We start from the raw sequence: 22,161 nt of genomic DNA, 5'->3' as shown, positions 1-22,161 counted from the left end.
TTCCTCCCAAAATTTATATAAGCAGGGCTCACGCTGTCAGTCGCCATTATCGCCATTTGCGATTATTTTATTTAAATGGCGAATATTTTTTCATTTTGGCGACATGAACTGGCGATTATTTTATTTAATAGCTACATAAACTAGAAAATGCTTTTGTAAAAAAGCGCATGTCTCCCCCAATGCAAAGTCCTATAGGCAAGAAGTTAATAGGGGTAAGGAGCGAAAGTCAAAGAGACACTGATGGTTGGCTGCAATAGGGATCATCTACTTGGCATGTCCAGTCATCCCACTAAATTTCAACACTCTTGGCCTAGTGGTTCTCAAGTCACTGTTCAGGCTCCTGTGACCTTGACCTTTGATCAAGTGACCTCAAAATAAGTAGGGGTCATCTACTCTGCATGTCCAATCATCCTATTAAGTTTCAACATTGTAGGTCAAGTGGTTCTCAAGTTACTTCCAAAAAAATGATTTTACATGAACAGGCCACTGTGACCTTGACCTTTAATAGACTGACCCCAAAATCAATAGGGGTCATCTACTCTGCATGTTCAATCATCCTATGAAGTTTCAACATTCTGGGTCAAGTGGTTCTCTAGTTATTGATCGGAAATGGTTTTCAATGTTCAGGCCCCTGTGACCTTGACCTTTGACGGAGTGACCCCAAAAACATTAGGGGTCATTTACTCTGCATGAACAATCATCCTATGAAGTTTCAACATTCTGGGTCAAGAGGTTCTCAAGTTATTGATTGGAAATGGTTTTCAATGTTCAGGCCCCTGTGACCTTGACCTTTCACAGAGTGACCCCAAAATTGTTAGGGGTCATCTACTCTGCATGAGCAATCATCCTATTAAGTTTCAACATTCTGGGTCAAGTGGTTCTCAAGTTACTGACCGGAAATGGTTTTCAATGTTCAGGCCCCTGTGACCTTGACCTTTAATGGAGTGACCCCAAAATCAATAGGGGTCATCTACTTTGCATGTACAATCATCCTATGAAGTTTCAACATTCTGGGTTAAGTGGTTCTCTAGTTATTGATCGGAAATGATTTTCCATGTTCAGGCCCCTTAGACCTTGACCTTTGATGGAGTGACCCCAAAATCAATAGGGGTCATCTACTCTTCATTATCAATCATCCTATGAAGTTTAAACATTCTGGGTCAAGTGGTTCTCTAGTTATTGATCGGAAATGGTTTTCAATGTTCAGGCCCCTGTGACCTTGACCTTTGACGGAGTGACCCCAAAATCAATAGGGGTCATCTACTCTTCATGGCCAATCATCCTATGAAGTTTCAACATTCTGGGTCAATTGGTTCTCTAGTTATTGATCGGAAATGGTTTTCAATGTTCAGGCCCCTGTGACCTTGACCTTTGACGGAGTGACCCCAAAATCAATAGGGGTCGTCTACTACAGCAGCCCTACAACCCTATGAAGTTTGAACGTTCTAGGTCAAATGGTTCTCCAGTTATTGCTCGGAAATGAAGTGTGACGTACGGACGGACGGACGGACAGGGCAAAAACAATATGTCTCCTGGGGGAGACATAATAACTAGAACTGTCATAGGAGTGACTCATACCCCCACCATACGGTCTTGTCATAGAAGAATGGAAACCATAAGGAATCTTAAAAATACTTTGGAGTACTTCATCCTGGGCTTCCACATATAAGTAATACTAGTATAATACTAGTATAGTAATACAAGTAAATATATTAAATCTCTAATATTAGAGATACACTGAAAGTGAATACAAAAAAGGGTCTTACCGACCCATGTTACCACAGAAAAATGTTTTTACTTTCTACATAGGACTTATAATAAAAAAGTTAGAAAAATACCTAAAAATACTGAAAATCTAAAAATAGGATTTCTAAAAATAGACTAATTCCTGGAATTTAAGGGGAAGAAACTCAGTACAAAAGTTAAAAAAAGGTTACTTCCCTTTGGCTCTAAGCCTATCAGAATGAGATATAGTGAAAATACATCAAAATTAACATTAAATTCTAGGTAAAAGGGGAAACAATTCAAGAAAAATTAGTGTCAGAGTTATGCACCTTGTGTCACATGATGTGGGTGATGAGGTGGAACATCTATTTTAAGTCTGGATCAAATCCATTCAGTAGTAACTGAGATATAGTGAAAATACATCAAATTTACCTTAAATTCTAAGTAAAAGGGGCATAATTTATGAAAAATTGGTGTCAGAGTTATGCACCTTGTGTCACATGATGTGGGTGATGAGGTGGAACATCTATTTTAAGTTTGAATCAAATCCATTTTGTAATAACTGAGATATAGTGAAAATACAACAAAATTAACCTTAAATTTAAAGTAAAAGGGGACATAATTCATGAAAACTTGGTGTCAGAGTTATGCACCTTGTGTCACATGATGTGGGCACATGATGTGGGTGATGAGGTGGAACATCTATTTTAAGTTTGAATCAAATCTATTTAGTAATAACTGAGATATAGTGAAAATACAACAAAATTAAGCTTAAATTCTAAGTAAAAGGGGACATAATTCATGAAAACTTGGTGTCAAGAGTTATGCACCTTGTGTCACATGATGTGGGTGATAAGGTGGTACATGTATTTTAAGTTTGAATCAAATCCATTTGGTAATAACTGAGATAATAGATTTCAGGACGCGACGGGACGGGACGCGACGTGACGGGACGCGACAAAACTGCCTCCTATATACCCCCCTCAAACATGTTTGGTGGGGGTATAATTATGCCAAGTTAGACAGTAACCCGCGGTCTGCTAGTGTAGAAAATCGATAGAGCATACAGTTTATTACCTCGTGTATTCCAAACACGTGTCAACTATGCCGATAACATTGCCCAAGGCGGTATGATGCAGACGACAATTAAACCGATTATAACCGGAAGTTAATCTTACTTATCTAGCTGTCAATCAGATTGAACTGGCAGGCTACTTTTTTGGAACATTTTAAAACGCCAGCGCAAATTTTCTTCAACTCTATATTCGGCAGAGGACAATTAAACCAATTTGTACGGGCAGTTTCCTGATGAAAAATTAAATTGCCATCTATAGTTACCGCTAATTTAATTATCTTTAAAAACATATTATAAACTGACCTAACTGTCGATGATTTCAAAATGTCTTTAATCAGGATCTAGGTTAGATCTACCAGTATGTGTTTTTAAAACTAAAATGAAATTGTTCGAAGCGAAATTTTTTTTTTTTTCGAATTTTCAGAATTTGTAAAGAACGCGAATTTGTTGAAATATTACAGGCCAGATATTTTTAATAGTCTATTTTTTTTACCAAGACAATTCTGGCATAATGAATGTTTTTTGTTTTGCACATTAATTAAAAAAATATCGGAAAACCCAGTCCTGTTTCTATTTTTAGAAACATGGCCGATACGGGCAAACTAAAAAAAACAACATATAAATGTGCTTGCATACTGTAATTAGCGTAAGTAAAAACATTCTAAAACACTTAAAAATTAGTATATTTATTGAATAAAGCATCAAAAACTTGTGGACAAAAAGCTGTAATTCAACAGTGTGCATAGATGCCAAATATCACGTATTTTCGCGACTTGATTGTTTTGTACTTTTCGAGCAATTTAAGTGCAGTTATGGTCAAAAGAATCATGAAAACACTTTTATATAAAGAAAAAGTATAAACATGAATGATACTCAAAGACTTGGTAAACTTTCCATTGTGTGCAACTGTGTCCTTATTGTGTGTGTGCATGAATGGGGCTAATTGAGCCATTGCCCAGTCCATAATGTCAGTCAATATAAACAATTTCAACTGCCTTACACAAACTAACTATGTGTCCTGTAAATGCCTTCAAAATCAATCAGAATATAGCATTTTAAACTGTTATAGTGGGACCCCACCACCAATATTAGGAGGTAATTTCCCTGAATCCCCGATTCCCACACCCCCTGTTGGGGCCTGCTACTTTTTAAAGTAATTAAGAAGATATATATGTTGAAATTTATCATTTTCATTTTTATAAAAATTGCACGCAAAGATCCGCATCAATTTTGGCTATTAATTTTTCATAGGTTAAAAAGTTGGCTATTATTTTTTGGAGGCCAGTGTGAGCCCTGTATAAGAATGCTAAAGCTGAAATGCAAATAAGTTAATCTGCACCAATTAGTTAGCTTCAAGCCTTGGCATTTTACTCCCTGAAGTTGGATTCAATGCTGAAAATTGTAAACATTGTTTTATTTGAAATGCTTAAAATTGTAAATTGTTTTATTTGAAATACAGCTACGAATTTGCATTTGTATCTGTATATATTAATGAAACATTTTACGCGTTAATATTAATTTGATTCCTCTGCTGTCAGAGACAAATTTATACATGTCTCAGTTTAGAATTTTCAGTAAAGGCAGTAAACTGTTCTTATAGCTACAAATATGGGAAACCAGTCAGTGATTTTTTTTGGAAAAAATAAAGGTGCCTGTGCCCGCTGAATTGGGAAAATAAGCGCGATAATTCCCCAAATTGGGAAAAATATAAATATGTTTAATTTCCATACTAAGTGATATAAATCTGTACATTTCCTAACTGAATTTTGTTTAAAGAGATTATATTTTTTCAAAACCACTTTTGGATTTAAAATCGTGAAATTTTTGGGTGATAAAATTAATTAAGACACCAATACAACTTGTAATAATTGTATTTATCAATTTTCACTTCATTCCCTTGAAATTTGATAACGTCCGAAATTTCGACTATCCGAAATTCGGTACAATCGCGGCGATTTTGATCTCCAATTTTCCAAAAACTAGGATAGATATTGTCATTTTTCATTACCATAAACGATTAACTGACATAATGAAACATATTTAAACCAACTGAAGTCCATATTTCTCTTGAAAATCGGCAATGTTTTGTTTGTCACGTGTTTTCGCGACTGTAACCTTGATGCGATTTTGATCTTGAAAAAGGACGTTTCTGATGTCATTTCTGCCAGTTTCATGTTAGATATCGCGCCCGAATATATACTGTTACATTTTGGAAATAAAATACTATAATTTGAGGGGGAAAAACATCTCTTTTTTAGGGGAAAAATAGATGATTTTTTGGGGAAAAATGGCCTATTTTGGCGAGGGGAAAGTGCCGATATTCGGCAGTAAAAATACGCAAAAAAAATCACTGCCAGTATAACGATTTTGAGAAAGCTTATCAGCCGCCAATATGGTCAATCCGTACTGGTACATGTATGCACAAATACTGATCCGAATGCTTATTTACAGATAAGAATGTAAGCATGAAAAGTGGTACAAGTTCTTATCTAGAGCTCTGATGACATGTTCTTTTATGTTTCATTAAACGACCAACAAAGAACCTACATACATGTAGAGCAAAATCTATCTTGGGTTATTCTGCAATAAACCACTCGTGTGCAATGACGTCATCCGATCCAGGTGCATAACACGGCCGTAAAAAGTAGTTACTATTTTCTCTAACATTATTGATACTTGTATGTTGTGTTAGAATTGAAATAATAAGTTCCCAAGTGTGATTTATCGTAGAATAACCAGAGTTTTTCGTTCTTATGCGAAATAATATATCACTCAGGCCTACAGCCTTCGTGATATATTCTTGCGCATAAGAACTCAAAACTCGGTTTATTCTACAATAAACCACGTTTGGGAACTTATTTCTTAAATATTTCACAATATCCAGCATAAAAATTTCTAATTTTCAAGATTATTACATAAAGTCCTTATGTACACAATGTTATAAATACAAGTGATTTTTTTCTTACCTGTATGTCATCCTAAACTTCTCCTCAACACCTTGGTCCTCCTTCAAAACTAATGGAAATGCAAACACAGGGCTTTCGTGCTGCCCCTTTTCGCACTTCAGTTTGCTCTGTAACTTTGTCCATACCTCGTCCCTGACTTCATTTAAAAGGGTTTCTACACTAGTACTGTTATCTAAGCAAGTACCATTACCACCAGCGTTGCTAATAACAATGTTCTCTTTACTGACACCATTACTCTGATGCACTTGATTTACAGTTGAAACTGAATGTTCATCAATTTTGCTCGTATGTTGTTCCATACCAACAACAGGAGAGTGTTCAGTTTGGTTCATTTGTGATACTTGTATCATAATGCAGGCTTGATTGTGTGCCTTGAACAGTTTATGGATAAATTTTTCCTTATCACAGGAATCTCTGAATATGTAGGATTTCAGTGTTTCGTTATGAACAACTAAACATAAAATTACATCTAGCCAACAGAGAGCATCTTTGTTTCGCCATTGTGGAAAGACGTATGGGTATCTGAGCAAGTTTTCTCTCTTTTCAACATCAGCACTATTTTCAATCACACCGGTTCTATTTCCAATCACAGTGTTACTATTTCCAATCACACTGGTACTATTTCCAATCACAGCATTTTTTGACAAACAGTTCTGAAGTTTACCAAGAGTCTCCTTATTTACCAATCTATCCTTACTTAGTGGATCACAATTATCTTTACAGACAAGTAATGAACTGTCTCCTTGAGAAATACTTGGACTCCTGTTTATCACATTCAGTTTGGGTACATGTAATTCATTTACATTAACTTCACAATCTTTTGGGACAGAAACTGGATTAATATCTTCAGTTTTGAGAGGAACATTTTCAACAGCTTCGGGCAGCTTATGATTTTCTTTCACAGACTGTCCATTGAGCTGAGTTGGCTGACTAGAAATACTTTTAAAACTTGGCAAAGATTTTGGCAAATTTCGTGTTTTACCTTCTCCAAGCTGAAATGCTGGATAAGAGGCTGTCACCTGTTTTGAAAAATTTAAGCTATCACCAATAGAACTGTTTGAACTAGCTGAGGACGTTGACTCTAGGCTGTCAACGCTAGAGTTAAGTAACGAATCTTTATCGGAGCCTCCTTCCGATCCATTACAACTTGTCCAAGATTTGCAATCTGTAGCACCAGGAATATTACGACTGTTTTCTGTGAAAGACTTGAAGTTTGGGAATGACCGTGAACTATTCTGGAGTTTGAGCGGGTGATGATAATTGTCAGAACTAGCCTGTTTGAGTAATACTGGAGTTATGCCTCTTTTCTTATGAGGCAATCTGTGAGACTTTAACTTTTTCTTTAACTGTGGACTTCCAGTCTGAATACCTATAATGGAAACAAACAATTTCATTATTTCACTATCTTACTACTGACTTCGTGTTTATTGAATTTGTTAAAAGGCCTTGTCCTTTATTAGAAATAATTCATTTTTCAATAATTTTGAAGGTATGAAAATGTAATACTGTTCTTCGTGCCTTTTGATTTTCTCGAAGCAGACTCGTTTAATTTTGGTGCTTTTTGCAAACCTATAACTGACATTTTCAAAGGTGGGAGTTCGCTATACACACTAATACTCAAAGGGCCAAAAACAGAGAAGAAAAACTCCTTTTTTTTTACAATGTTATACACTATCATCATAGAAAAATAAAAGCATAAAATGGTTAATACTAATTTACTATCAACCTGTTTAAGTGAACATACATGTATATTTGTAATGTTACAGTCTACTCCACCATGTCTTATTTGGAATGTTCGATTAGTGCTACCTTTCGGGGGAAGCAAAATAGGTCAATAATTAAGCATGCCCATTTCTCGAAGTATGGCATTACCACAAAATGTTTTCAGATTGAGAATATGACCCAATATCAGCAATCAGCAGAGACCGCAAGTTCCAGCCTTAGCCAGGTCAAGCCATACATCTTCTTTTCGCACCTTATATATTTTTTTTTAAAGGAATCTTACTTGACACCAACTGTAAGCTACACTTGAAATTGCATTGAAAGGAAACAAATTAGAGTACATTACGTAATATCCACTATTGTAAAGGGGGTAACCAGGCCTCGATCTTGACGGTAGCCCGAGGCTACCAGTTTTTTAGACGGACTACCGAATTTCCCAAGCTGGGTAGTCCGTCGGGCTACTAAGTTTTCAAACATGTTAATAATAAAAGCGTGAAATTTCACCGATTTATCTGATGTTTCCTTTTAAATGACAACGATATTTTCGGTCCGCATAACACCGGTCGGCCATTTTTCCGAAATTTAAATCCCTTAATTTTCACAATAATTACAAAAAGAACTTCATGAATCTGAAATGTACATCCTAAATACTAGCTTTCGTATATTTATGCATGAATTGATGACTTCAGATTTGCAATATATAAAGTAACTTTACAAAATTCAGAAATTACATCCCTAAAAATTACCTGGATTGACTGGAATTTACCCGCGAATCGTAAAGATATCAAAACGTCATGCCAGTAATTTTCCATTCCACGAGCACGTGCGACCTGTCGTATCGCCGTTACTTAAATGTTTATCGACACGTACACAAAAAACGCTTGTAGTGCATTCATTTTTTAATATAATCGCTTCAAATTTTCAGCACCGCTTTAGAAATAATACAGTTTGAATTCTATAACGATTTTAATAAGATGTCGACAGAAATGTAGGCAAAATTCTTTAAAAACGATCGAAGTTTCATACAATTATTTGTAAAATTTCAAACAGCGCGATCTTAATTACTTATTTATTTCTAAAAGTAAATAAATAATACATACTATGGTCATAAAATTCAGACTTTTGACAAGAAAGTACAAAAAACAGAATTAAAAAATCTTAAATAATGAAAAAGCGGCAGCCATTTAAATACATCGAGCAAAACGATTTTTGGCAAACAGATTTCTGCAAGTGCGGATGAATAGGTTACGGGACCCTGTGAACGTAAATAAAAACAATGATTGTTTTAAAATAAAGCAGTATGATGTCGCTGTGGTTTTTAATAAGTTTAATAAGTAAATGAATCTTTGTACATGTCTTTTTTGACTCGACACTATGTCAGATATTCTTTTCAAACAATAATGTAAATTCCTTGAGGGCAAATAGGTCACAGAGGTAGGATATCTACTATTATCGTTTGACACATTTACCTGTCAGTTTATACGGGATATAGCGCATTCGCTTTAAAAAAAAATTAAAGAAGATAATTTTTTACTGATTTCTTCTCAGCAATTTAAAGAACCGAGGCCGTACGATCAGACAGTGATGTGTCACATGGCGCGAAAAGATGACGTAATGCCATGACAATCTCGGGCAATTAAACCCCTTTGATCTCCACTTTAGATGCCATGATACCGACACACTTCTTTTAGCTCTTTGAGGGGGTTTTAATTGATGATGAAAACAAGGCCAATTACTTGTTGATCAACAGAATAATTACCGATAATTGTTTTTTTTCCGCTTTAAACACGGGTGGGTTGATGATGATTATAGACATTATTGTGTCCACGTCGCCCTGGACTGTGATAATAGGCTACATTTACTTGATCATAATGCAAAAAAAAAAAAAACAAATACCGACCTACCGACCCTACTTTTTTTTTGGCCATGAAACACAACATTTTTGGGGGTTGGGGACATGGGGGTGGTGGTAGGGCTAACCAGGCTGATCCATTATTGCAGTTAAATTTGAACAGCTACACTATATTTTAAAGGCCCTGGCTAAAAAAGTAAGTTTTAGACGGGTAGTGCAAATTTGAACCCCACGCCTGGCATATAACTAGATACTGGTATAGGTCTTACTTTTTTTCTACAGTTTTCTCCCATAATTTCTGTCTGCTAGTTACTTGAATATTGTAACATGGTTATCCACTTACATTGGCTTAGCCTGCCCATGGATAGTGTGGGTAGGTTTGATGCCTACCATTTAAATAACTGAATGTTGAACCAAGCATAAACTAAAATACATCATATTTATAAACAAAATGATTTCGGGCAATTAAAAATGTTTTCTGGCAAATGGTTTTATTAACTTACTTGCCTGAAAGGACAATTGCTGGAAAAAAATTAAGGTGAAGACTGTAATATATTTTTCTCTTTTCCAAAACGGGACTACCAGAAACCTGGTAGGGCTACTTGATTTCACAAGTTGGTAGCCCTGCTGGCTACCAGCAAAAGTAGGTTAAGATCGAGGCCTGGTAACAATGTATGTTTAACTTACCGATAGCATCTTTTTGAAGCCGGAGTCCTGTCTTGCGCATGTGAGATGCTACTTTCGTCTGTAATGCCAACTGGGCATCTGGGACTTGAACTTTCTCCTCATTGGCCCTGCTGGATATGACATCGTCAAGGCTACGAGAAAATGTTGTGGTCACGGATGAACTCTGAGACAGAGGATATGTACACTGAAAATAACAATAACAGCCATCATTATTCATTCATTATAATTTATCACTACATACTGGTACATATCTTCAGGTGTTACATCTTTTTAAATTCAATATTCAGCCTGTCTGCATTAACATCAACTTGCCCCAATAAGTATTAATTTTAAGAAGGCCTATTGAAACTTTTTCAGTTACTCCCTTTCCCTAAATGTTATATTTCATATTATCCAAAACAGCAGACCTTTCTGTTCAATAACAAATACAATTTATTAAAATCATGTTTAATCAGAGTCTGAAATCTAAGTTGTAGCGTACCTGCCTGTCTGACTTGCCCTACAGATTCTTTGCCTTTCAGAGGCAAGTTGACATATCCTCTGTTGGCACTAACTTGCCAAATAACTTCTCACAGCAACAGATGGAAACATGATATTGAAATGTTTGTATATACAAACTTTGTATATAAATCAGTAACATCCAAAATAAATCAACTGATACAAAATGATTTAATCAACCAACACAGGTAAAACCCTTACTCCGATGAAAACCATGCATCCTTAATGCTAAGAACAGCAGGCAGTTGCCAATCATTTACACTACAAACTTTCTGTGGCTGATATGTCTGACAGATTAAGTTGCAGTAAGATACTTACCAGTTTATTTTCACACAGGACTATTGCTTCTTCAAGATTTATCTGGTAACTCTGCAGGTATTTGACCAGGCCAGCACGTAGACAAAGAGGACACTGTTGTCTATCTTGCATCTGTAATAGACAAACAAAATAATTTCTTAGAAAACATTATCATCATTTCCTTTTTTACAATTTCTGGATTGCCCAATGTCATTAACCCTTAGCCTGCTAAATTTCTAAAATGGACTGGTCCATCATTCAATTTGGGCAGTACTATTTATTATTCAAAGGGGTGTTCACTGAAAATTTACTGACTGAATAGCGAACAGTGCAGACCATAATCTGAGGCTGATCTTGGTCTGCACTGGTTGCAAGGCAGAAACACTTGCCGCCAGCAGGCTAAAGGTTAATCTATCTTGTGAAACAAGTACCGGTATCTGAATGACTTGGGTCATTCTTGCACTCTGGCTATTAGTACTATTAGGCTATTGTGCGACAAAAAATCGATACCAGACAAATGCTTCCTCCGGAAATACTAAAATGTTAACAAAATCTTAACCATCTTTTGCATGATTTGGGGAAATTTTACCTTGCATTTTGGGAAATATCTCTGCCACAGTTGGGAAAAAAATAGTATATTTTTGGATTGGGAAGAGGTCTTTTATAGGCCTCTGTTATATAAGGGTGAAAAGCCCTGCTATGCAAGTATACAAGAAAACAAAGCCATTAAGTTCTGAACTTGGGTCATTTTCAGACATGGGTGTTTCAGCATCACTAACATAATCACTCTTAGAACATTTGGTTGGCGTACCACACATACTGTCATAATCATTGTCATTGGAACATTTCTGACCACCAACAAATCCTAAATCAAACAGTTTTCTTTGAGCCATAGTGTCACAGTATACTCAAGGAAAGTTCATAAAAGCACAAGTTTACCACATTTAATTTTTTGTTGCAAATAGCTCAACTGGCAATCGACAGTGTGACCCCTGAACAAGTGGTAGAACCATGATAATGGACTGCAGGGGTGTAAAATTCCACTCGCTCGCTCGCATTGGCGAGTTAAAGTCTGGATAGGACGAGTGGATGACCGATCGGGCGAGTGGTTTTTACGTCGTAGCTTTAATGAAATTCAGAAATTACATCTTGAAAAACGTCAACAAACATCGAGATTGTTCAGTTGCCACTTTGATTGACTGGAATTTACCCGCGAATCGTACAGATATCAAAACGTCTTGCCGGTATAAATTTTCCATTCCGAGAGCACGTGCAACCTATCGTAATATCAAATTTACATCTCTGTTACTTTTGTTTATCGACACGTACACAAAAAACGCGCGTAGTGCATTCATTTTTTAACATTATCACTTCAGTTTTTCAGCACTGCTTGAGAAGTAATACAATATGAATTCTATTAAGATTTCAATAAAATATCGACGGAAATGTAAGCAAATTTGTATGAAAACGGTCGAATTTTCATATAATCATTTGTTAAATTTCAAACAGCGCGATCTTAATTACTGATTTCTTTCTAAGAGAAAATGAGTGATACATACTATGGGCATAAAATTCAGACTTTTGACTAGAAAGAACAAAAAACAGAATTAAAAAATCTAAAATAATGAAAAAGCGGCAGTAATTTAAATACATTGAGTAAAACGATTTTTTTGGTAAAAAGGTTTCTGTTAGTGCGGCGGAATAGGGTACGTGACCTCGTGGACGTAAATAGAAATGTGGCTTTAAAATAAAACAAAATGATGTTGTTGCGTTTTTAAAAAGTTTTAAATGAATCTTTGTACATGTATTTTTTTTTATATGAAATATTCTTCTCAAACGATAATGTACATTCCTTGAGGGCAAATAGGTCACATGGCGCGAAAACTGTAATATGACGTAATGCCATGACAATCTCGTGCCACGATACCGCTTTGATCTCCACTTCAGAGGTCGTGATACCGACACACTTCTTTTAGCTCTTTGATGTTAACTGATGATGAAAACAGACCAATTACTTAGTTTATCAACAGAATAATTACCGATGATCGTCAACTTTTTTTTCGCTTTCAAGACGGGTAGGTGGATGATGATTATTGTGTCCATATTTTAAGACACTTTTCAAAATAATTATTTTTAGGGAAATAAGTCTTCAGAACATGAAAATAACTGATGTTTAATACTTTCCAGACACTTTGGGAAACAACGGTAGGGGTTAGAATGTGATTATTTTGCTATCGATGTAGTTAACGTGGAGAACAACTTGATGGTGGAGATGCAAAATTAGTGAAGAAAAATGTCTGGTTTGAAAAGAGAATTTAAGAGTAACAAAAATGAATAATCAAAAAGGAAAAGTAGTGTAGGAGCTAGGTGTTATGTTTGAAATTTGCTTGTTGTACATAATACTCCTTCCATAAAACGTGACAGTATTAAAAATGTCAATTATTAGGGCGAGTGACTGTCCACTAAGGGCGAGTAGATTTTACTAGCTACTAGTCCTGCAGGGCGAGTGGTGTGAAAAAGAATTTTACACCCCTGGACTGCTCTTCTAAGCAAATTGTTTATCAATTAACTTTTACACATTGATCAATCAACACCTTTGATAATGACGAACATTACTGTACGAAATACAAACCAAGAGATGACCACGTGTGACTGACATCTGCCAGTAGCTAATTAATATACGCTCCGCCTAATGCCATACTTCAGCTTGTGGCGACAAACAATATTGAATTTCACCGAGATTTTGATTGACGAAGGACTGAACTTTTGGCATTATCCTGTTATTTGGTCCGCGGACCAGAAACTTTCCGGTCTTATTTTCTTGTATTAATGTAACTTTCTTGAAATTATTTATCGGTCTTTCTCACCGTATTGGGGTCAAAAAGTAGTCCATCCTAAAAAGTAGTTCCTATAGTGTTGCAAAAAAAGTCCCTAAAGTCTTTTTCATTCCTCAGGTGACTATAGTCTGTATCAAAAGACTAATGCTATTTATTCCGTAAAGTAACCGAATATAAAAACTACTAACATGTCAGTTAGCAGTTCAAAATTACTTCCACAGCAAATGAACAACGAAATATCCAAGTTTTAAAAGAGCAGTTCCAGCACAAAATTAGAAAAGTCTTTATTCCGAGATACTGTTTACGTACACACAAAAAATAAATATACTCGTACCGATTATTTGTGACATTAAATGCATACAAATTGTATTTCTTTTCGTCAAAAAGACGGAATAAATCGCGAAAATGTTTATATCCCGCTCTCATCCCTGCACAAATTTGTCAGATAAGCCCACTCTAGAAATATATCTGGATTTAATCCATTGACATACATGAATGCAGCTAATAATAAACGATCAAAATGTTTAACACCTATCTTCCAAAACAGTCTTCTAATTAGCTTTGGCCACTTTTTAGCATCTCCAATAATGTCTTGTATTATCATCCATTGTGTGTAACTATTTCTTCTGTGATCGCGTGCTTCCATAGCTAACGGTCAATTGAAACTTGCAATTAAAATCAAGGCATATTAACATCTCTGTGAACTATGTTAATGGATTCATTCGGAGTACATGATTATCTTTTGATCTGAACGTAAAATTACGGGTAAACATTGTCTGCAGAATGCCTGACCTCTCTATATATACTCCTGGTATTTGGTCCGCGGACCAAATAAATTCTTCGTCCCTATTCAACTCCTGGTATTTGGTCCGCATCTGAAAACTTCTATATTAACGAATTATTTTAAGAATGTCACCCCCAAAAGACTATCAAGCCCCATTTTCTGAAAATATGCTCCCCCAAAGAAAACCCTTTTCCCGGGGATACTTCCCCTTAAAAGGCATTAGAATGAATCTATTGGAAAACAATTTCGTCTCTCTATATATACTCCTGGTATTTGGTCTGCATCTGAAAACTTCTATATTAACGAATTATTTTAAGAATGTAACCCCCAAAAGACTGCCAAGCCCCATTTTCTGAAAATATGATCCCCCAAAGAAAGCCCTTTTCCCGGGGATACTTCCCCTTACAAGGCATTAGAATGAATCTATCGGAAAACATTTTCGTCTCTCTATATATACTCCTGGTATTTGGTCCGCGGACCAAATAAATTCTTCATCGCTATATATACTCCTGGTATTTGGTCCGCATCTGAAAACTTCTATATTAACGAATTATTTTAAGAATGTTACCCCCAAAAGACTGCCAAGCCCCATTTTCTGAAAATATGATCCCCCAAAGAAAACCCTTTTCCCGGGGATACTTCCCCTTATAAGGCATTAGAATGAATCTATTGAAAAACAATATCGTCTCTCTATATATACTCCTGGTATTTGGTCCGCGGACCAAATAAATTCTTCGTCGCTATATATACTCCTGGTATTTGGTCCGCATCTGAAAACTTCTATATTAACGAATTATTTTAAGAATGTCACCCCCAAAAGACTACCAAGCCCCATTTTCTGAAAATATGCCCCCCAAAGAAAGCCCTTTTCCCGGGGATACTTCCCCTTATAAGGCATTAGAATGAATCTATTGGAAAACATTTTCGTCTCTATATATATACTCCTGGTATTTGGTCCGCACATGTATAATTTATTATGTGTATTCCTACGCGACCTTAACTGACCTCAACTGTGAACGGCGGATGGATACACTATGATTTTTTTAGAATGGCGGATGGATACACTATGATTTTTTTACAAAACCGAAGCTAAACATATCATCTAAATGTTGTGGAATTTATTTGGTCCGCGGACCAAATAACAGGATAATGCCGAACTTTTAAACTTGAGACGCATCAAAGAAATTTTTTGTGCAGGTAAAATTGGAGACTCCAATTTCACGGGTCAAAACCCATTACCACGGGTCTACCTACATGTAACACCCTGTACATAACTCGTGACAATGCCAATGATAAAATTTAGCGTTTATAGCAGAGCTACCGGCGCCGCAAAGCGGCGCCGACAGCGTCGCATTACGGTTAGACGTATGAAAAAGAAAATGAATAGAGAGACCTAACTGTGTATACTATCAAGTTGAAAATTCGTGGTACTTTTTGGAATCGGTGTTGTTCGGACTTTTTCAAGTACACTATGCACATAGTAATTAATCAGTAAACGCGTCAGTAGACGCTTACTGTTTACGGTTGACAAAAGCGTCTCGCTTACTGCTTTGAATATTGAATAAAAATACAAATGAGCGTTTGATAATAAGAAATAAGTGCTAAATACATTTTCTACGAAGAAAAAAAGAAATAAAACACAATATTTTCATTTGGAAACGACTTTCGTCACGCTGCCATTACTGAACTTTATTATATATACTTATGTTTGTCTTATGACGTCATAACTCCACAATGGTGTAGTGGTTAGCGAGTTCGCTTTGTAATTCAGAGGTCGTGAGTTCGAATCTCAGTTCGAATCTCACCTCAACCAGATTTTTTTTATTTCATTTTTTTTTGTATTATTATGAGTTTTGAAAATATTGTATAACTAAAGTCATTCATGTGAAATTCAACATGTGTTTAGTTTTGATGTCAGGTTCCACTGTAGTGCCTGTGTAGTAGTCAGTAGACATAACTTAAAAAAAGAAAAGCTTTAGGATCAAAATATACAGGCATTAAACTGTGAAAAGCAAATATTGCTCTTCTCCCCGCTCGCGTATATTTCATCCATTAGCTTTAAAATCACTGACCAGAGTTTATCAAAAAAAAAAAAAAATAATAATAATTGGCGATGAATTATCAACAAACATCAAAAAGGTTCTTACTACCATCCCTATTCTACAGTGCTAAAAGATTAACCACTTTTGGGTTTAAAACAAGCTTTGTAGAGTCATGTAAATGATTGTAATTTTCTCATATCAGGCGTCTGTTATAGCAGTATTTTTGACTGAAAGTTGGACACATTCTTCCTTCCAAAAAGAACCAAAATTTGACAATAATGACATTTAAAAGAATTACAATAATCATTCCAGGATAACGTAAATTCTAATTTCTATTAACTTTGGAATTGGAACATTAACTATTTACATTAAGTCCTCATCAATTGCCCAACATTCACACGCAAAGACACAGAATTCCTTTGACTATTGGCCTAATGAGATTCTGTTAGGTTTGAAATTTTCAAAGTTCAAGCATTTCAGTTTGAAGCAGTTATCATTTTGTGACTGGTTTCCAGTATGATAATAAGTTATGTAAAATTGTTGATGCAGTACATTGTAATAAGAATAACAGAAATTATTCAAATACGTTTTTTCTTTATCTTGGTGCAGATGTTAATCTATACCGAACTTTCTCTTGATTATATACAGAATATTTGTGGAGTTTTCACATGTCGAGAATTAATCTTGATGCAGTGTAAAACATGCATTCAGAAATCATGAATTGTCATTAATAATTTTAACAGATCTAAAGAACATAAACTTCCTAAACGAATCCATAATTCCAGATAATTCCAGCACCACTCCTTTAATTTTTAACGGGCACTGGTGATTTTTCATGGGAGCTCTGCTTTTTTGGTAGCACCTAATTTCATATTATTGAATACAATTTGTAAACATCCCGTTAACTAGACAAATAGTTTGCGACTAGAATTTCTTGAATGCAAATCTTCTTTTTCTTCTTCTTCCTGTGGCCAGTGTATTTGATAAAACGTCTCAAAGACTAAATCCAGACAGATACACTTACCTTCTTCGGTCTTTTTTTGTTACCTTACATTTTCAAAAGTATCTCAAATAGGTACTGGTTATTCAATTGTTTACATGCGCAACGTTATACCAACGTTTCATTAGGAAATATCTGGGCATGCTGCCAAGGAATTAAGGGTGGTTAGCGATTTGAACGTTTCTCGAACGTACATGCATGCAAACTGTGCATTGTCATAGAAGAAAAGTACCGTGGTTTGTATGAGAAACAAATATATACCTCGTGCAACTTCAAACAACTGTCAAGCAAACTATTCAAAGATGGAAAACACGGTAATTTCTAGAAAGCACATGCCCGGTGTCCTCTGACGCCATATTTAGAAAAGCGCCATCTGTTGGACAAGTAATGAATAGTTTGGACTCTTAAACAGTAATCGCAAATTATGCTGACAACATCTTGGAAAAGTAATCATTTGAAGCAGTATTTTCATCGTTGAATTATATTCTAGAACTCAACTTAAATCTAATCAATATGACGAAACTCGAGTTTTTGTAAGGAAGCTATTCATAACTTTTTAGAACTATAACTAACCCAACGCAACAAAAAACACAGGTACGAAAGGCCACCATTGTAACACTTTAAGCAAACGTTTAAACTATCGTATATTTAAGTAAGAATTTGTATTTGAAGAATATTCTAACATACTGCCTTGGCAACTTTCTTCATGTCGGCTTAAAGTCAAGGTCACAACTCAGGGTTAAATGAGTTAGCTTTCCATTTTGTGTCTGCTCTGTATCTCCTAAATCCCTCGAAGGATTTTCATGAAACTTGGGTCAATTGATCACCTCATCAAGACGATGTGCAGAACACATGGGTCAGTCATGTTGGCTCAAGATCAAGGTCGCAACTCAATGCCAAAGCTTCAAGCCTTTCATTTTATGTCTGCTCTATATCTCCTAAACCCCTTGAAGGATTTTAATATGACTTGACTATAATATTCCCCTTATCAAGACAATGTGCACAATTCAAAATTCACTCCTGCCAGCTTAAGACCAAGGTCAAAACTCGAATGTTTGATGGTTCCATATTATCAGACCTTTCACTGTCCATAACAGTGGCGGGTGATATTGCTGTCTTTCAGACTGCCTTGTTAATAAAAACAAAAAACAACAACACATTTATTAGCAAAAATCGGCAATAACATGCCTTTGGCTAATGAACAGAAAAAACAGCAACAAATTTTATATCTTAATCACAATGTGCACATACATGAAGTTATTTAACAATGTATTCAGATAGTACTATCAAATATAATTGTGGTAACCATATTTAAATTATACAATTCAACACAAAGCTTCTTTACTTTCCCAGTTTTTTGAAGTATAGATTTATAAATCTGGATTCCTTACATTATATGCTTCTTTCAGGTATTTGCAAATTCCTAATACTGTTTTCTTTTTATTTGAAGACATCAGTCTGTTGAAAAGGTTAATATTTGGCCATGATGTATTTGGTAAGAATTTAGTGCGAATATGGCTATACTTTGGACAAGTCAATAAAAAGTGATATTCAGATTCGACAACGTTGAAGTTACAATTTCTACATATCCTATCAGTTCTATTTATTCCCACATATCTTCCAGTTTCAATTGCAAGGGCATGCGACGATAACCTAAAACATGTAAAGAGTTTTCTCAGATATTCGTTCTCAACAATGTCAAGATAGTTTTCATATTTAAATTCATTCTTAAATCTAACATAATAGTCAAGTTTAGACATACTATGGACACTACCACTCCAATTTTGAACAAACTGGTCTCTCAAACGACATTTTAACACATTAAAAGAAATATTTTCACCAACATTATTCCAAAGATACCCGTACCCAAGACTCTCTAAAAGCGACTTAACCTGTTTTGCCCAAAATGAACATCCAGCATTATATGTCTCCTTATATTGTATTTGATAAATGTTATACATCAGTGATTCCCTATTTTTATTAATTCTCACCCAGTAATTCAAAACTACCTCTTTGCATAAAACAGATATAAGTAATCTTCCAAGTTCGCCCAGAACAGCCATATTTGGAGTAGATGGTTTAACTCCTAGAATCTTTTTACAAAACTTTATCTGAATTCTGTCTAAAACATCTGTCTTGTAAACACCGAATACTTCTGCACAATAGAGTAAAATAGGTTCAACCATTCTATCAAATAGTAAAAACTTGGTTTTAACATCGAACTTGATTCTTGTGAAAATAGAGTATAAACTATTTATAGCTTTTAATGCCTGGTCAGACAAAGATTTCATTGCACCTAGCATTAACCCATTGTATTTGAAATTTACCCCGAGATAACAGAATGAATCTACAATTTCAATGTTTTCATTATTAATATACCAACTATAATTAATGTTTGTTCTCCCTTTTCTAAAAACACAATTTTTTGTCTTCTTAACGTTTATCTTTAAACCCCATTTAAGGGAATATGTATATAAGCTGTCTAACTGTGTCTGTAGACTTTGTGCGCTAGTGGTAAACAACACCATGTCGTTCGCAAATAATAACATATATATGCTCAAAAAGTTAAGGTCTGTTTCAGTCAATGAATTAAAATCAAGATTTTCTGTTACATCATTTACGAACAGTATAAAACGTATGGGCGAGAGTGGTTCCCCTTGTTTCAATCCAAGCGACACATCAAAAAAGTCAGACAAATTTGCATGCACTTTAACACAGGCTGACACTTTTTGATATAAGGACTTTAACATTGTTACCATTTTACTACTAACACCAGTTTCAATCAATTTGTACCATAAAGCATCCCTAGCTATTGTATCAAAGGCCTTTTCGTAATCGATAAAAGCACAATAAAGTGATTTATTTTCAGACAATACCTTTTGAATTATGCTATGCAAAATAAAAACACAATCCACTGTACTCCTGTTACTTCTAAATCCAAATTGCATATCATTGAAAATTGACATACTTTCACACCATTTATCTAATCGGTTTCTTAAACATAAAGAAAATAGCTCAGCCATAGTACTGATTAGTGAAATTCCTCTATAATTGTTTGGGTCGGCCTTATCTCCCTTTTTATGAATCGGGACAATAATACCCTTTGTCCAGCTTAAAGGATAAACGCCTTCACTGTATATTTTATTAAAAATTTGTGCTAAAAATGGTGTAATAAAAGGCTTGGCATCTATGAAAAAATCTGAAACAATTAAATCGATGCCTGGTGCCTTATTTCTTGATAATGTTGAGATGCACTTATCAATTTCAGTTACACCAAAAGGCTTGTCCAAACTCTCTATGACAATATGCTGTTCTTCATCAAGAGTAAAATCATTTAACATTGCATCATTTTGAGCTGGTCTATTTAAAATGTCCGCAAAATATGTAGAAAACTGAGTTGTATCAATAGGAATGTGTTTTGAACTTTTAGTGTTTCTGTACATATTCACTTTACTCCAAAACTGTTTAGGTGATTTACGGCTTAACGCCGACAAAGTACGTTTCTCTTTAGAAAAATATACATATTTAGCTCTACGCTTAGCTGTACAAAAGTATTTACGACTTTCTAGAAACAATAATTTATTCTCCGGTGATGGATTATTTTTAAATCTTCTTTTTTCAGCAAAGAATCTAGCCTTTGCATTCCTTCAGTCTTCATTTGAACCATAAAGTTTTGTGGTTTTTACGATTCTGTCTTATATGTACAGTTTTACCAAAAACTTCGAATGAACAATCATAATATAATTTCTGAAAGAGACGATATATTTGTATCCAAATCTCCCACATCATTTAAAATGTTGTTTGTAATACCAACAAATAGATGTCTCTTAGACTCTAGTGCGTTTATAAATTCCTGAGACCTCGAAGAATCCCACGACAACTTATTAAATGAAATGTCATTAAGCAGTGGTTTATGTACATTATTTTGACATGTGATATTGTTAATATACAAGTAATCCAGGGGGCTACATCTCAAGGTGATGAGATAATTAGTAACTTTTCAGATAAACACAATATTAAAGATGTTACATAAATTATTTCACAAGATATTAGGAAATGTTATTGATAATTACAAATTTATAATACACAAGTGTAAGTTGGTATTAACAGTGAAAAGTCGCATACAAATGTTGACTTAAGGATTAGAAAATATACACATAAAAATCAAAAGTCATCTAAATTAATTTTTTGATACATTGAAGTTTGAAGAATGTTTTTCAGTTGTATTTTTTAGTTTCTCTCAGTTAGAATCAATATATGCAACACTGAAACCCAAAAGTTCTCAACAGACAACTTATTTAATATATCCATTTCAAATTATTTTTATTCCCCTAGCATAGATCCTTCATACAGGTCTGTCTAATTACAAAATGTTAATGATTTTCTCTCCTTTTCCATAAAATAATATATCGAAACGTAATAAATTCGAAAGTTACATCATTACATATTATAAAAATAAGAACAAAGATTTAAAATATATCCATATTATATTAAGTTTGATATTATTTTTTCAGTATCCTCTCTCTGTTTTAAATCAAAGAGCTATAAAATATTTTATAGTTCTTTGTTTAAATATACTGTCTCTTAAAAAGACACTCAAAACAAACTTAATGCACCTGTCAATATTTTGCCCGCCCGGGGGAGCGGCGGGCATACACGGGACTTTAGACAGAAGG

At 34.8% G+C, this 22,161-nt stretch overlaps 1 protein-coding gene across 6 annotated transcripts in view; it reads right to left on the bottom strand.

Annotated features, from left to right (window-relative positions):
• Window positions 1–17,904, bottom strand: part of LOC123541075 (uncharacterized) — a 32,680-nt gene extending 14,776 nt beyond the window's left edge. For 5 of the 6 annotated variants that reach the window (XR_006684430.2, XR_006684428.2, XR_006684429.2 and 2 more), the window contains exons 1-4: window positions 17,747–17,904; window positions 10,844–10,954; window positions 10,028–10,211; window positions 5,767–7,135 (exon numbers count right to left, since the gene is read on the bottom strand). Coding sequence is in view for 3 of the 6 variants with exons in the window: in XM_045326445.2 (XP_045182380.2) it covers window positions 5,767–7,135; window positions 10,028–10,211; window positions 10,844–10,954 (1,664 nt within the window). In the remaining 3 variants the exon portion in view is untranslated. Of the gene's footprint in view, window positions 1–5,766; window positions 7,136–10,027; window positions 10,212–10,843; window positions 10,955–17,509; window positions 17,604–17,746 lie in introns of those variants that run through there. The other variant, XM_053526847.1, reaches the window with a different exon arrangement.
• Window positions 17,905–22,161: the final 4,257 nt, after the last annotated feature.

This window comes from Mercenaria mercenaria, chromosome 16, assembly GCF_021730395.1.
Source record: "Mercenaria mercenaria strain notata chromosome 16, MADL_Memer_1, whole genome shotgun sequence".
Lineage (NCBI taxonomy): Eukaryota > Metazoa > Mollusca > Bivalvia > Venerida > Veneridae > Mercenaria > Mercenaria mercenaria.
This window is presented reverse-complemented; position numbering and strand designations above follow the sequence as displayed.